Source organism: Peromyscus californicus, unplaced genomic scaffold (assembly GCF_007827085.1).
Source record: "Peromyscus californicus insignis strain IS unplaced genomic scaffold, ASM782708v3 Scaffold_9__1_contigs__length_137607984, whole genome shotgun sequence".
Taxonomy (NCBI): domain Eukaryota; kingdom Metazoa; phylum Chordata; class Mammalia; order Rodentia; family Cricetidae; genus Peromyscus; species Peromyscus californicus.
This window is the reverse complement of record NW_026294617.1, coordinates 86,761,460-86,775,780: the sequence shown is the minus strand read 5'-3', so window position 1 is coordinate 86,775,780 and position 14,321 is coordinate 86,761,460. Positions and strand designations below refer to the sequence as shown.

The following is a 14,321-nucleotide window of genomic DNA, read 5'->3' as shown; positions in this document are numbered from 1 at the left end:
AAAACAGAACTACCAGGTAACCCTGCCATACTAGCCATACTACTCTCGTGAGTATGTGCCCAAAGGTTCCAAGTCAACACATGTCAGAGGTATTTGCACAGCCATGTTTCTTCACAACTGCAGAGTTCACAACAGTGAGGAAATGGAACAAACCTGGATGATTTCCAAAAAATGAGTGGATAAAGAAAGTGTACGACATACACACAGTGGGATGTTTTATGGCCATTTTATTTATTCCTTTACATTATGTAATATGCTTTTGATGATTTGTATTTCTGATAATGTTATACATATAGATCGCCTGGGATCATTTTCAGCTCCACTTGCCTCTCTTACCCTTTCCCTCTCTTGCTGACTTGCTCCTCAACTAGTCCCCTCCTACTCCGACGGCTCTTTAATTTTTGTGCAGGTAGCCACAACTGCTACAAGCCGGTGATTGGGATGGCCATAACACTTTCAGAAAACAGTGTTTCAAGATGCTCCTCTCCATCCTTAACTTAACAATCCACCCCACACACACCTTTGGTGATGTCTCCTGGGCCTTGAAGGAGGTATAGATGTTCCATTTAGGACTAAGCACTCAACAACCATTTGTTCTCAGTACTTTGACCATTTGTGAGTCTCTACATTAACTAACCATTTGTGAATCTCTACATTCTGCTAAAAGAAGCTTTTCTTTTTTTTTAAAGATGCATTTATTTATTATGTACACAGTGTTCTGCCTGCATGTATGCTTGCACTCCAGAAGAGGGCACCAGATCTCATTATAGATGGTTGTGAGCCACCATGTGGTTGCTGGGAATTGAACTCAGGACCTCTGGAAGAACAGCCAATGCTCTTAACCCCTGAGCCAACCATCCAGCCCTAAAAGAAGCTTTTCTGACTCAGGCTAAGAGCAGCACTGTTCTATGAGTATAAATATAAATATTGAGAGGGCATTTTGACTAGATGTCCATTTAGCAAAAAAAAAAAAAAAACAAAAAACAAAAAACCTGTAGTATATTCTCCTCTAGGGCCTGTAACCTGCCCAGCCACAGGCTTAGTACCAAGCATGTGTTCCCTCCAATATACTAGGCCTATAATCCAGTCGGAAGGCAATTGGCAGTCCCCTAGACAGTCTTGCCGTTAGTGTACCACAGGGCACATCTTGCCTGGCAGGTCAGAGTTCACAATGAGATATTAACCAGCTCTAAAGAAAAATGAAATAATGACATCTGCAGGAAAATGGATACACCTGGAAGTGATTGTATTAAGGGAAATAAACCAGACCAGAAAGACAAATACATACTTTCTATCATATTGAGGACCTATATTTAGAATTATATTTATGTGTGTGGTGTATGTTTAGGTCATCAAACTAGAAAAGGGGATCGTGACAGGGGAGGAAAGTATCTTTTTATTTTTTGAGACAGAGTTTCTCTTTGTAACAGTCCTGGCTGTCCTGGATCTCACTTGGTAGCCCAGGCTGGCCTCGAACTCACAGAGATCCGCCTGCCTCTGCCTCCCAAGTGCTGGGATTAAAGGCGTGCGCCACCAATGCCCGGCAGGAGGAAGGTATCTTAAGGAAGAGGAGAAAAGAGAGGGAAGAAGAGGAACCAGTCAGAAGTGGGCAGGGGATGAGCACAGTGAAGGAGGAGACAAATCAGAACAAAATAATAATGACATATATAGATATAGATATAGACAGATATAGATATGAATGTGCGCCACCATGAAACTCATTACTTTATAAGCTAACTTTAAAAATAAAATTCTTAAAACTATAAAATGCTGAACACCAAGAGCATTTGCATGCACACACTACAGACTACTTAGAACTGACAATTTCCTAATTCTTATGAGCAAATGCCTACCGTTCAGGAGATTCTTCATAGATACTGTGACATTCTGTATTCTCCAGCATGAGACTTCTGCTAAGGTTTTGTACTCCTGGATAATGGAAGTTAGCAAAGGAGTGTGACATTGGAGAAGTTTTGTTCCCAAGATCTGAGATTCTCTTATCATGACTGGTTAATCCACATGTGAGGCCATCTAAAGCGGGATTCAGGGAGCGAGTCATATAGGCATCTGCTGATTGAGGTCTTCTCATTGGTGATGATGGGTAGGGAGAAAGTTTGCTTATAAGAGGAGTCAAGAGATCAGCATAGGCAGCTTTCGTAGGTTTCAGGAGTTTGTCAACATGAATATTAAGCATTTTCTGTTCAAATGCACAAGAAAAGACTGAAGAAGGGAGATTCTGAAGCCAAGACAATAAACTCAGATCTAAATCATCACAACCGTTGCCACATAAGAGGTCAATGCCAAGAAGTACTTCACTTTCTGTGATTTCTTCACCAGTTGCTTTACTCTGACAAAACTCTACACAGCACTCATAAAGTAAGCCCTTCATTACGAGCTGGAATAAGCGATTGTTACTTGCTTTAAAACCAGCCTCACTTAGCTTCCTGTCGGCAGGGATGAACTCTGCAACCATGACACAGACCTCTTCAAAGCAGTGAACTCGTGCAGTACTGGGATTCCAGTCCTTAAATTCAGCATGATTGGTCAGACGAGGCAAAGTGAGGAGCAGACAGAGCTTGCTGTAATCATCTTTAGAAGGGCAGTACTCCTCTAGAGCATGTAGACACTGGACAGCTTCTTGCATGGTAAATTCCAACTAAAAAATATAAAGGATGACTATAAATCAATTTAGACTGAATATTCTAATTTTCAACTATTTGTTCTTTATTTACTTTCACTTTGTTAATGTGGTTAGATGCAGGGCCTCTACATAGCTCAGGCTGGCCTTGAACTCAAGCTCCTCCTGTCTCCTCAGTCTTATGAATACTGGGATATTCATAATGAATACTGAGAGCCACCATGCCCAGCTAAAAGTGAAAACCAAAGAATGTCAATGGTTTTTTGAAAAACTTGATTATTTGGTTTATCCCAAATGCAAAAGAGCCATTTTCTTAGTCTCAATTTGTCTTAGAATAAATTCCTATGAGAACAGAAAGCAAAATTGACAAAAGGGAACCCTTACAGTCGATTACTATACAAACACCATAGACAGAACAAAAGGAGCTGAGCTGAGCTGACTGACAACCGTGTGCACACTAAGCATTGTCAGCCGCCTTGGGGGCATGTCCAACCTGTCCCAGGTTAGCTACAAATACAGCCGAACTCAAAAATGTCAACTTGCCTTTAATGTTAGTGCTCGGGAGGCAGAGGCAGGCAGATTTCTTGTGAATTCAAAGCCAGCCTAGTCTACAAAGCAAGTTCCAGGACAGCCAGAACTGTTACAGAGAAACCCTGTCTAGGAAAAAAAAAAAAAAAAACAATAAAATGTAACCTGACTTAAAACACTGTGGGTTTTTTTTCTTTCACTTCATAGCATTGTAGATGACAATATCGTGTCCCAATGTGAAAAGGTTGGACACTCCTGATAGAATTTAACTATTCTGGCCTATCTTACATATGGGGAAATTAGGATACAGATTTAATCAACTGGTTAGTAACAAACTCAAAACAACCTGAGGTTTTTCCTACTTGTGGACATCACTATCTGGCAAAAATTGCTCCACCATGAGACAATTCCCATTGGAATATCCTTGGGGTTAGCTATGATCTGAGTATCTGTGTTCCCATAGTTTGTTGCAGGTATAGCTCAGTGGATAAGAGCATTTGCTACACAGCATAAGAACATGAGTTCAGACCAGCAAGATGGCTCAATGGGTAAAAGGAATTGCTACCAAGCCTGACAATCTTGAGTTTAATCCCCAGATCCACACAGTGAGAGAACTGACTCAAATTGTCTTCTGATCTCCACATATGTGGACCACCCCACCATATGTGTGCTCAGTACCCTGGGAGGCCAGGAGAGGTGTTGAATCCCCTGGAACTAGAGCTACAGATAGTCATGAGCCATCACGTGGCTGTTAGGAACCAAACTCAGAGGCCCTTTCTTTAAAGAGAGTGACTAGAGAGATGGGTCTATAACCCTTCCCCAACCCTTGCTCAGGGGAACAAGGCACAGAATAACTGAGGACACCCTATGAGGGCACTCTGGCCTCCGTGTGTACATACGTGAGTACACCTCACATATATACATACGCAAATCTGGTCTAACTTACCTAAAAGGAGAAGAATATACTCTTGAAGCATTCACATAGCACCTTGATTTAAATCACAGAGCAAGTTTAAAAGGACTACAGACTGAAAGTATTACAATTGCAAAACTACAGATCTTGCTTCATCACAGCTTACAAAACTTTGAAAACTCATGATAACAGTATTCTGATTAAGTGAATAAAATATCTGAAAGCAGGACTAGTGCGCAAACCTTCAGGAATAAAAACCTTACATGCTGGGGCTCATCTTCCGCAGACATTGCATTGTTAACACACAAAGCTTCGAGAAACTTCTGCTTCAGGATAATATAACGAAACCTAAGAAAGAGGAAACATTAAAATGATTACAAAGTTGAATGAGACCAGCGTGGGAGCATACATCTGTAAACTCGGACTCAGGAGGGTAGACAAGGAGGATGGTGAGATGGACACCAACCTGGGCTATATGGCAAGACACTGTCTTAAAAGGACAAAGGATGACAGCAATGGCAAATACCAGAGAAGGAACCTAAGCTTCTGAAACACAACAGGGGAAGTTTGTTCCGTGCAGGACTATAGACTGAACCCAGGACTCTGCACATGCCAGGCACACATTCTTTGTTTGTTGGTTTGGTTTGGTTTGGTTTTTCAAGACAGGGTTTCTCTGTGTAATAGTCCTGGCGGTCCTGGAACTTTGTAGACCAGGCTGTCCTCACACTCACAGAGATCCTCAGTGCTAGGTTTAAAGGCACCACAGCCCAGCACCAGGCACACATTCTAGCACTAAACCAGAGCACCACTGCAGCCATTTTGTTCTACAAATGATCAAATTGGGCCAGCAAGACGGATCCACAGGTAAAGGCACTTGCTACCATACCTGAAGACCTGAGCTTGAGCCCCAAACTCCAACATGGTAGAGAGAGACAATCAACTGTTTTAAGTTGTCCTCTGATCTCACATGTGCACATATATACACATACAATTATATGGGTTTGTTTTTTTTTTTTTTTTTTTTTTTTTTTTTTTGGTTTTTTGAGACAGGGTTTCTCTGTGTAGCTTTGCGCCTGTCCTGGAACTCACTCTGTAGCCCAGGCTGGCCTCGAACTCACAGAGATCCGCCTGGCTCTGCCTCCCGAGTGCTGGGATTAAAGGCGTGCGCCACCACCGCCCAGCCAATTATATGTTTTTAAAGGCACCAACTATTATTTTAAAAGAAACCTAAAAAGCACAATTTTCCAGTAGCTGACAAATGAACTTAGAAGTTACTGTGAGTAAAATGGGATCTGGAGAGACAGCTTAGTAGTTCAGAGCACTTGCTGCTCTTGCCAAGGACCCAGGTTCAGTTCCCAAAAACTACATGAAAGCTCACAGCTTCTGTAACTCCAGTTCCAGGGGATCTGGCGCCCTCTTCTGACCTCCACAGGCACTAGATACACATGGTGTATATACATACATGCAGGCAAAACATTCACAAACATAAAACAAAAATCTAAAAATCTAAAAACATTTTAATAAAGTAAAACTGCTTTTAGAAAATTCTTAAGCTCTTATCACACTGAAGTCATATCTGAAATAATTCTAATCACAAAGAAGTGGTATCAATCACTATGTAGTAAATTTGAGATCAGCTTCTGTCTCAAAAAACAGCAACAACAACAAAAAATGTATTTAAAAAGAGCAAAAAGGAACAGTTCTAAGAATATCTTAAAATAATCATAGACTTAAAACTTTTTTAAAAACAAAACACAAAAAAAATTATGTATTGCTGGGTGGTGTTAGCGCACGCCTTTAATCCCAGCATTTGGGAGGCAGAGGCAGGCGGATCTCTAAGTTCAAGGCCAGCCTGGTTTACAAAGTGAGTTCCAGGACAGCCAGGACTGTTACACGGAGAAACACAGTTCCATCAGTGCTAGACAGAGAAATCATGTCTCAAAAAAACCAAACCAAAACAAATTTATTTACTAATCTGCACGAATGTTTAGATTGCAATGTATGTATGTGCACCTTATGTATGCCTGGTATCTATGGAGACAGAAGACGGTAGGTTATCAGGAGTGCCTCAAGTAAAGACAGAAGCTGGAAAGCAATAGTAGTTCAGATAAATGAACCTATAAGAGCAAAGAGTTATCAAAAATCTATGAGTAAATCAAAATATAAAATTCAACTTCTGTAACTGTAAAGTAGCTCGAGTCTGACTAACCTTTCTGCAGACACTGTTAAGCCCTAGAGAAAAAGCGCGCGCACACACACACACACACACACACACACACACACACACACACACACGAAGACATTAGAAAACAACCAAAAGTACAGGCATGGCAGCACAGGCCTTCAGGTCAACACTTAGGAGCCACATGTGGTGGAGGATTTTGAGTCAAAAGGTAGTTTGGGCTATATAGCAAGACCTTATCTCAAACCAAAGAGAAAGACAAAAAGGAGTAGAAAGGAAAACATGAAAACTAAAACTCAACATAGAAGTGAATTCTTGAAAAAAGAGAACTTTGTGAGTAGGAATCAAAGGTGTAAGATATGGCTGAAAGATAGTGCAGTGGTTAATAGCGTGCACTGTTCTTGCAGAGGACCCAAGTTTGAATCCCCAGCATCCATGATGGATGGCTCACAACTGCCTCAAACTCCAGCCCCAGGGGATCTAACATCTCCTTCTGCCTTCCTTGGGTTACCTGCACTCACATGCACATACCTCCACACAGACACACATGCATGGGCATAACTGAAAATAAAAATAAATCTTAAGAAAAAAAGTTTCCAGCACCCTAGTTTGATACTGCTAGATCAGACAAAAAAATGAATGAATGAATGAATGAATAAATAAATAGATGGAAGCCACATTACGAAATGTACTTAAATCTACTGTATAAATTCAAGTGCCCAAATCTATGGCTATTCCCAAAATGGTTAAGATAAAAGGAAAATGTCAAGGGGCAATGGGAAAACAACAGAGAAAAGGTAAAAGAATCAACAAGAAATTTCACCAGAGAAGAGACTAAATTTGCATTGCTTGAATCAAAATCAACACTTTTTTTTTTTTTTGGTTTTTCGAGACGGGGTTTCTCTGTGTAGCTTTGCGCCCTTCCTGGAATTCATTTGGTAGCCCAGGCCGGCCTCGAACTCACAGAGATCCACCTGGCTCTTTTAAGGCTGTACAGATGGCTCCACGGTTAAGAATGTTTGCTGCTCTTGCAGAAGGCCCAAGTTCAGATCCCAGTACCCACACAGAGCAGCTCACAGTTATGTGTACCTCCTGCTCCAGGGGACCCAACACCTCTGTATTGGTTGTCAGGCACTGCACTCACAAGCACATATCCACACAGAGACACCCACACAGACACATAATTTGAAAGTGTAAAAGTCGGCCAGGCGGTGGTGGCGCACGCCTTTAATCCCAGCACTTGGGAGGCAGAGCCAGGCGGATCTCTGTGAGTTCGAGGCCAGCCTGGGCTACCAAGTGAGTCCCAGGAGAGGCGCAAAGCTACACAGAGAAACCCTGTCTCGAAAAACCAAAAAAAAAAAAAAGAAAGTGTAAAAGTCAACACTTTCAAAGGAAGGTAACAGAATTCAGTCTCAAGAATGAATTTACAAACTGGGAATATGGCTTAGTTGTACAGTGTGTGCAGGGCACTGACTTCTGTCCCTAGCATTTGGGGCAGCAGGGGTGTGAGGATAGGGGGATATATAATAGGGGCAGAAGAATATTTTATATAAAATGAATACATTTTTAAGTGAGTTAAAATTAGGAAAAAGAGCCGGGCAGTGATGGCGCACGCCTTTAATCCCAGCACTCGGGAGGCAGAGCCAGGCGGATCTCTGTGAGTTCGAGGCCAGCCTGGGCTACCACGTGAGTTCCAGGAGAGGCGCAAAGCTACACAGAGAAACCCTGTCTCGAAAAAACAAAAAAAAAAAAAAAATTAGGAAAAAGGATAATCATTAAAATCTGAACCTGGTACAACTGGAAGTTCAAACTTAGCAAACAATAAATATACTAGCAAATAAGCAACTATTAAGTACAAAGACTTAAAGAAAAGGACCACAGTAAATGAACAGGTAAGGATATCTCAGAGAAACTATAAAAGACAAAAAATTGCGGGGGTTAGGTGCTATGTACAGCCCAGGCTGATATGAAATTCCTTATTTGGCACAGGATGACCTCAAACTCATGATCTACCCGCCTTCTGAGTACTGGGATTATCAGTATATACCACCATGACTAATAAAAAATTGAAACTGAAAAGTATGTTATCTGAAATTTAAAATCCCATGCTTATCATTACATAGCTAATAGAAAAGTTAGTAAACATTAAATAAAAAATAATTGATAAGAACAAAGAGAGAAATGGTTTTTAAAAGATGCAGGTGTGGTGGCAAGCACCAGCAACCCCAGCATTTGGAGTGTGGAAACCAGAAGAGTACAAGTCCAGCCCATTCAGAGCTATACAGCAAGACACTGTCTCTGAACAGATTTTTTTCAAGTTGGGGGTAGTAGGCTGGGAATGTGGCTCAGTTGGTAAAGTGTTTGCCTAACATGCACAAAGTCCCAGTTTGAAACCCCAGCACCTCATTAACTGAGTTTGGTGGTACACACCTGTATAAATTCAAGTACCCAGGAGGTGGAGCCAGGAGGATCTGAAGTTCGAGGTTACCTTCCAGTATCAAGTTTGAAGCCAATCTGAGACTAATGAGAGAGACCCTGCCTCAAGAGAAAAGAAAGAAGTGGAGGGTGGGGGGGTGGGAGGGAAGGCTGCAGCTATAGTTTACTAGAGAACATTTGTTAAGCATGCATGAGGCCCTGTATTCAATCTCTAGAACCACAAATAAAAACTAAACAAACAAAATCCTCAGTCCTGTGGACAAAATTCAATTTAATTTTATATCCCAGAAGGAAAAGACAAAGTGAGAGATACATTTTCAAAGAAGTATTGGCAAAAACATTTCATATTGTGAAAATAAACATATAGTCCCCCAAACTCAGCAAACCCTAAGCAGAAAATGTACAACCAACAAACAAATGAATGAATTAAAAAATACTTCAGCATATCATAATCAAACTGCTAAAAACCAATGATAAAGCCTAAAACGTAAAGGCAGCCGGGGAAGGAGGAACAACACTGGTGACACTGAGAGAAAAAGGGTCCAAATTCCTGCTGACTGCTCACTGAACAAAGAGGGCCAAGAGTCAACTTTCGAAAGACGTCTTTTTTTGTTTGTTTATTTTTTAGAGACGGGGTTTCCCTGTGTAGCTTTACGCCTTTCCTGGAGCTCACTTGGTAACCCAGGCTGGCCTCAAACTCACAGAGATCCGCCTGGCTCTGCCTCCCAAGTGCTGGGATTAAAGGCGTGCGCCACCACCGCCCGGCGAAAGACGTCTTTGAAGTCTGTGCTGGTGTCTCTTTGCACACACTCTACTGACTGAGTAAATCTGCATTTCTGACTTGCAAAGACTTGTAACTCATCCTGTGGATCCAGTGTGTGCTGCTTCATAGGAAGGCTGCATCTTAAATGTGTTTATTGCTCTGTTTTGACGTCAGGCTGTTACCAAGCAAGGACAAGATACTAAAACTTTAAAACAAAATCCTACCTTTTTTTGTCAAATTTTTCCATACATTCTAGAGGCTGAATGAATTGAAGAACTTCATCCCACTGACCATCCAGAATTAGCTGCCTAAATAAAGAAAAATTCAGAATGCTAATCAATTCAGGTCACACTAACAGATGACGGAGTAGATGACAAAACAGACATTAGAAGCAAACAATGAGATTAACCTCTGATTCCTCAAACATCAGCAGTATTCTTTTACAATAATAACGTCTCAATTTGAATTTACGATAACAGTAAATTTATAAATTTTATTTAAAGAAAACTAATAACCAATCACAATATATGTTACAGTAGTTTTATAAAGGGATGTTTTAATCTTAAAAAGGGAGAAAGGACACAATTTCAAATACATTAACTTAACAAAAAACTTTCTACCCTGTAATTCTTTCCATTTCACCTCAGCCAGCAAAATTCCATCACAAGCCAGCAGGCTCTGGAGAGGACTCAGGGGCCAGTACTAAATCCCAGAGGTATCGACACTTGAAAGACAAGGGCAAGCCAGGTGTGGTGGTCCACACCTTTAATCCCAGCACTTGGGAGGCAGAGGCAGGTGAATCTCTGAGTTTGAGGCTAGCCTGGTCTACAGAGCGAGTTCCAGGACAGCCAGGGCTACACAGAGAAACCCTGTCTCAGAATAAGGGGAGGAAGAGGAGGAGGAAAGAACTTCAGAACTGGTTCCTCACTAGAGCACTAAGTAGGTCCCAGAGGCTAGAGGACCACAACATGGATGTAGGGAAGTACAAGTTTAATAAGCTACAGCTCATATAATAATTTGTGTTCTCCTTTCAGCCCCATGATCATGAATTAGGAACAGTTTATTTTTTTCAAGAATACACAGTCCTTCTCAAGGATATTTGGAATCACTAAAATAGAGTATATTTCTATGTGGGAGTTTGGTATTTTCTTTTCCATCCAAGCCAGTTTGAGATATTCAGTTTTCCATTGTGGCAGATATAGTAATTGCCCTTGCCTTGCAAATCTCCCCCTCGCCCCACAAGAACTGTGCCCTAGAAAATTAATTCAAGATACAAAAAGGCCCATGTATAAACACTGCTCAGTAGAGTATTTAAGAATTTTAGAAACAATGATCTAAAAATGGGTGAAGCATTAAGAGATTAAATTGAAAAGTTTTAACATACATATTTGTAATCACAGAGAATTCCTGGATCTCTCTCTGTAGACCAGGCTGGCCTCGAACTCACAGAGATACGCCTGCCTCTACCTCCCGAGTGCTGGGATTAAAGATGTGTGCCACCACCGACCAGCTTTTTTTTTTTTTTTTTTTTTTTTTTTGACAGAGTCTTGCTATGTAGCTTGGACAGGCCTGGAACTCACTATATAGATCAGTGGTTCTCAACCTGTGGGTCTCAACCCCTTTGCACATCACATATCCAGCAGGTATCCTGCATATCAGATATTTACATTACTATTCCTAACAGTAGCAAAATTATAGTTATGTAGTAGCAACAAAATAATGTTATGGTTGAGGGTCACCACAATCTGAGAACTATAATAGAGGGTTATAGTATTAGGAAGGTTGAGAACCAATGATGAAGACCAATCTAGCCTAGAACTCATAGAAATCTGCCTGCCTCTACCTCTCAAGTGCTGGGATTGAAGGCGTACACTGCAATGCCTGGAAAAATTGCTGTTTTAAAAAAATATACACAAGAGGGAATGGAGAGATGGTCCAGTGGTTAAAAGCACTGCCTGTTCTTCTGGAGGACCAGGGTTCAATTCCCAGCACCTACATGACAGCCAACAGCTATTTCTAACTCCAGTTCCAGGGGATCTGACACCCTCTTCTAGCCTTCACAGGTACCAGGCATACACATGGTACATAGACATACATTCAGGCAAGACACAAATGCACATAAATAAAGCTGAAATATGATATATATTTATATATATATATATATATATATATATATATATATAATATCACAATTGCTTCTAGGTAGTGGTAAATTTTATTTTTAATAATGAATATATTTCTATAATGAATGCTTTATTTTGTGGAATTCTTTTCTATGCACTCAGTGTGCATATTTTAGAAATGTTTTCTTTACCTTACCAGTGCCTTGGATTTCTTGAATACTTTTTTAAATTGCTACCATACTTTAAGGCTGTGACTCCAAATACTATGCATCTTACCACTGAAAATATTCTACAAATATATTACTGTACATTGTAAATATTCCATTATGAAATAAAAACCAATTATTAAATTACATTTATAGTCTTTCATGAGCATATTACATATATCACCCTGTTAATACTCTTCTTTGGAAGAGCTACATGTAAGCCTGGTAGGAATGATGTTAGCATACCTCAGGAAAAGCATATCATCTGAAAACAGGCCATTTATGACTCCACTTTCCTTCTCAAGGGCCAGCATACTAATGTGAAGCTTCTTGGAATTCAAAAAGTCCAAAATCAGCTTAATGATTTCAACCTCCTTCACATTCACTGTTTCTTCCGCCGTCATATTGCTAGCCTAAATAAACAAGAACAATAAAAAAGTTAGTCCTATTGCTTTATGTATAGGTTTAATTGCCTAGAAATGACAATGTTGCTTGGGAATTTTAGTACATGTATTTCAAAGTGAAACTAACTATCAAAACTGAGTCATTCTTTAATGTGTTAAAAATATGGCTCAGATTTTTTTAAAGTACTAATCTGTGAAAAATACACACTGGAGTGATGGCAGATTAAATGATGAGGTCTGAGGTGCCTCAGAAGTAACAGTATCAGGTGTGTCTAATACTCAAGACACTGTGCCACAATGCTGTCACCTACAAAGCCCATCTCAAGAACACCTCCCCTTCCCCAATGGACTTAACAAAAAAAAAACAAACCCTAATTCTAAATTAGTTTACAATTTTGCACGGGGCTAAATTCATATATATCCTAGGAACATGCAGCCTGTGGATCAAAGGTTGGCCACTCATGAATCATTTTGGAGTTAAACATAATAAGGCTCAACTGAAACATGCAACTTGTTGGTAATTTCAATGTTGTATTGGTAATATCAATTATATTTCAACCTTTACAATTCCTTCTACTGAGATTAGATCAGCCCTGGGCCTAAAGGAAAACCAAACACTATTGTTACATGCTAAAGGAACACAGCAATAAAATAACTCCTAGCAACAGTCTGCTAAAGATCAGTGTCTTGCTCAGCCATCATCGGAGAAGTTTCCTCTTGTAGTAGAGCAATGCAAAAGATTGCCATGCTAATGGACTACCTGCAAGAAATGTCATCTGATGACTAACAGGACTATTAGGAAGAATTGTCTTTCATAGGACCAAGTCATTCTAACCAAGCTTACAGAACCAAACACAAGCTTGTAGATAATCCAGTTTTGGTCTTCCCAATCTGTTAATTTTTGTCTATTTCTTCATGAAGAGAAATGCAAATGTACCACCAACCAGAATGTTCTCATCACCAAATAGCATACTGTCTGTTATGCAGAGAAGCTGCATGGATAAGGAGAAGAGTGTGTTAAGATAATCACTCAACTAAAAAAAAAAAAAAAAAAAAAATTTGCAGACAGAGTCTCACTTTATAGCTGCAGGCTAACCTGCAACTCATTATATGGACCAGACCGGCCTCTAACTCACAGAGATCCACCTGCCTCTACCTCCCGAGTACTGAATTAAAGGCACGCACCACCATGCTGGGCTTATTTATGTGTATGGGTGTTTTGCCTGCTTGTTTATCTGTGCACCATGTGCATGCAGTACCTGAGGACGCCAGGAGAGGACATGAGATCCCTTGAACTGGAGTTTCAGATGGTTGTGAGCCATCATTATGGATGCGGGTCTTCTGGGAGAGCAGCTAGTTCTCTTAACTGCTGACCCATCTCTCCAGCCCCTAAACTCAAATATTTAATGATATAAGAGAAAAATAGTTGGGGCAGGTGAGATGACTCAACAGGTTAAGATGCCTGCTGCCGAGCCTGAAGACCTGAGTTTGATTCCTAGGACCCACGTGGTGAGAGGAGAGAATCAACTCTAGCAAGTTGTCCTATGACCTTCATGTGGTATTGGTGTGCACAGGCACACACATACATAAATACAAATGTAATTTTTAAAACCCTTTATAGAGTAATATGTGTTTCCACAGTACTGCATGCCTGCCTCAGCGAACAGACAAACACAAACCTCTCTCAACAGGCCAACCCTCCAGTTCCTCACACTCTGATTCTCCCTTTGCTACATCTTCCTGTTCGTCCACAAGAGAGAATAAAATAACGTCAATGAAAGCTCAACTCACTAAATTCTGACCATATTTCAGAACTATCTTCCTGAGATTTCTCCCAAACACACTGACTAGCAATCTTAACATTCTCCAAATTGTCATATAATCCTTACTTTAAAAATAATAATAATAGGGGGCTGGAGAGATGACTCAGTGGTTAAGAGCACCGGCTGTTCTTCCAGAGGTCCTGAGTTCAATTCCCAGCAACCACATGGTGGCTCACAACCGTCTGTAATGAGATCTGGCACCCTCTTCTGGTGTGCAGGGACACATGCAGGCAAGATATTGTATGCATAATAAATAAATCTTTAAAAAAATAGGCACTCGGGAGGCAGAGCCAGGTGGATCTCTG

The 14,321-nt window shown here is 40.5% G+C and overlaps 1 protein-coding gene across 7 annotated transcripts in view; it reads right to left on the bottom strand.

Moving 5' to 3' along the window:
• Positions 1–14,321, bottom strand: part of Wdr47 (WD repeat domain 47) — a 61,438-nt gene that overhangs the window by 35,777 nt on the left and 11,340 nt on the right. For 3 of the 7 annotated variants that reach the window (XM_052730486.1, XM_052730484.1, XM_052730485.1), the window contains exons 2-5: positions 12,036–12,202; positions 9,685–9,768; positions 4,322–4,427; positions 1,854–2,656 (exon numbers count right to left, since the gene is read on the bottom strand). In XM_052730486.1, the coding sequence (XP_052586446.1) occupies positions 1,854–2,656; positions 4,322–4,427; positions 9,685–9,768; positions 12,036–12,193 (1,151 nt within the window). In that variant the 5' untranslated portion in view covers positions 12,194–12,202. Of the gene's footprint in view, positions 1–1,853; positions 2,657–4,321; positions 4,430–9,684; positions 9,769–12,035; positions 12,203–14,321 lie in introns of those variants that run through there. The other 4 variants (XM_052730488.1, XM_052730487.1, XM_052730489.1 and 1 more) reach the window with 3 other exon arrangements.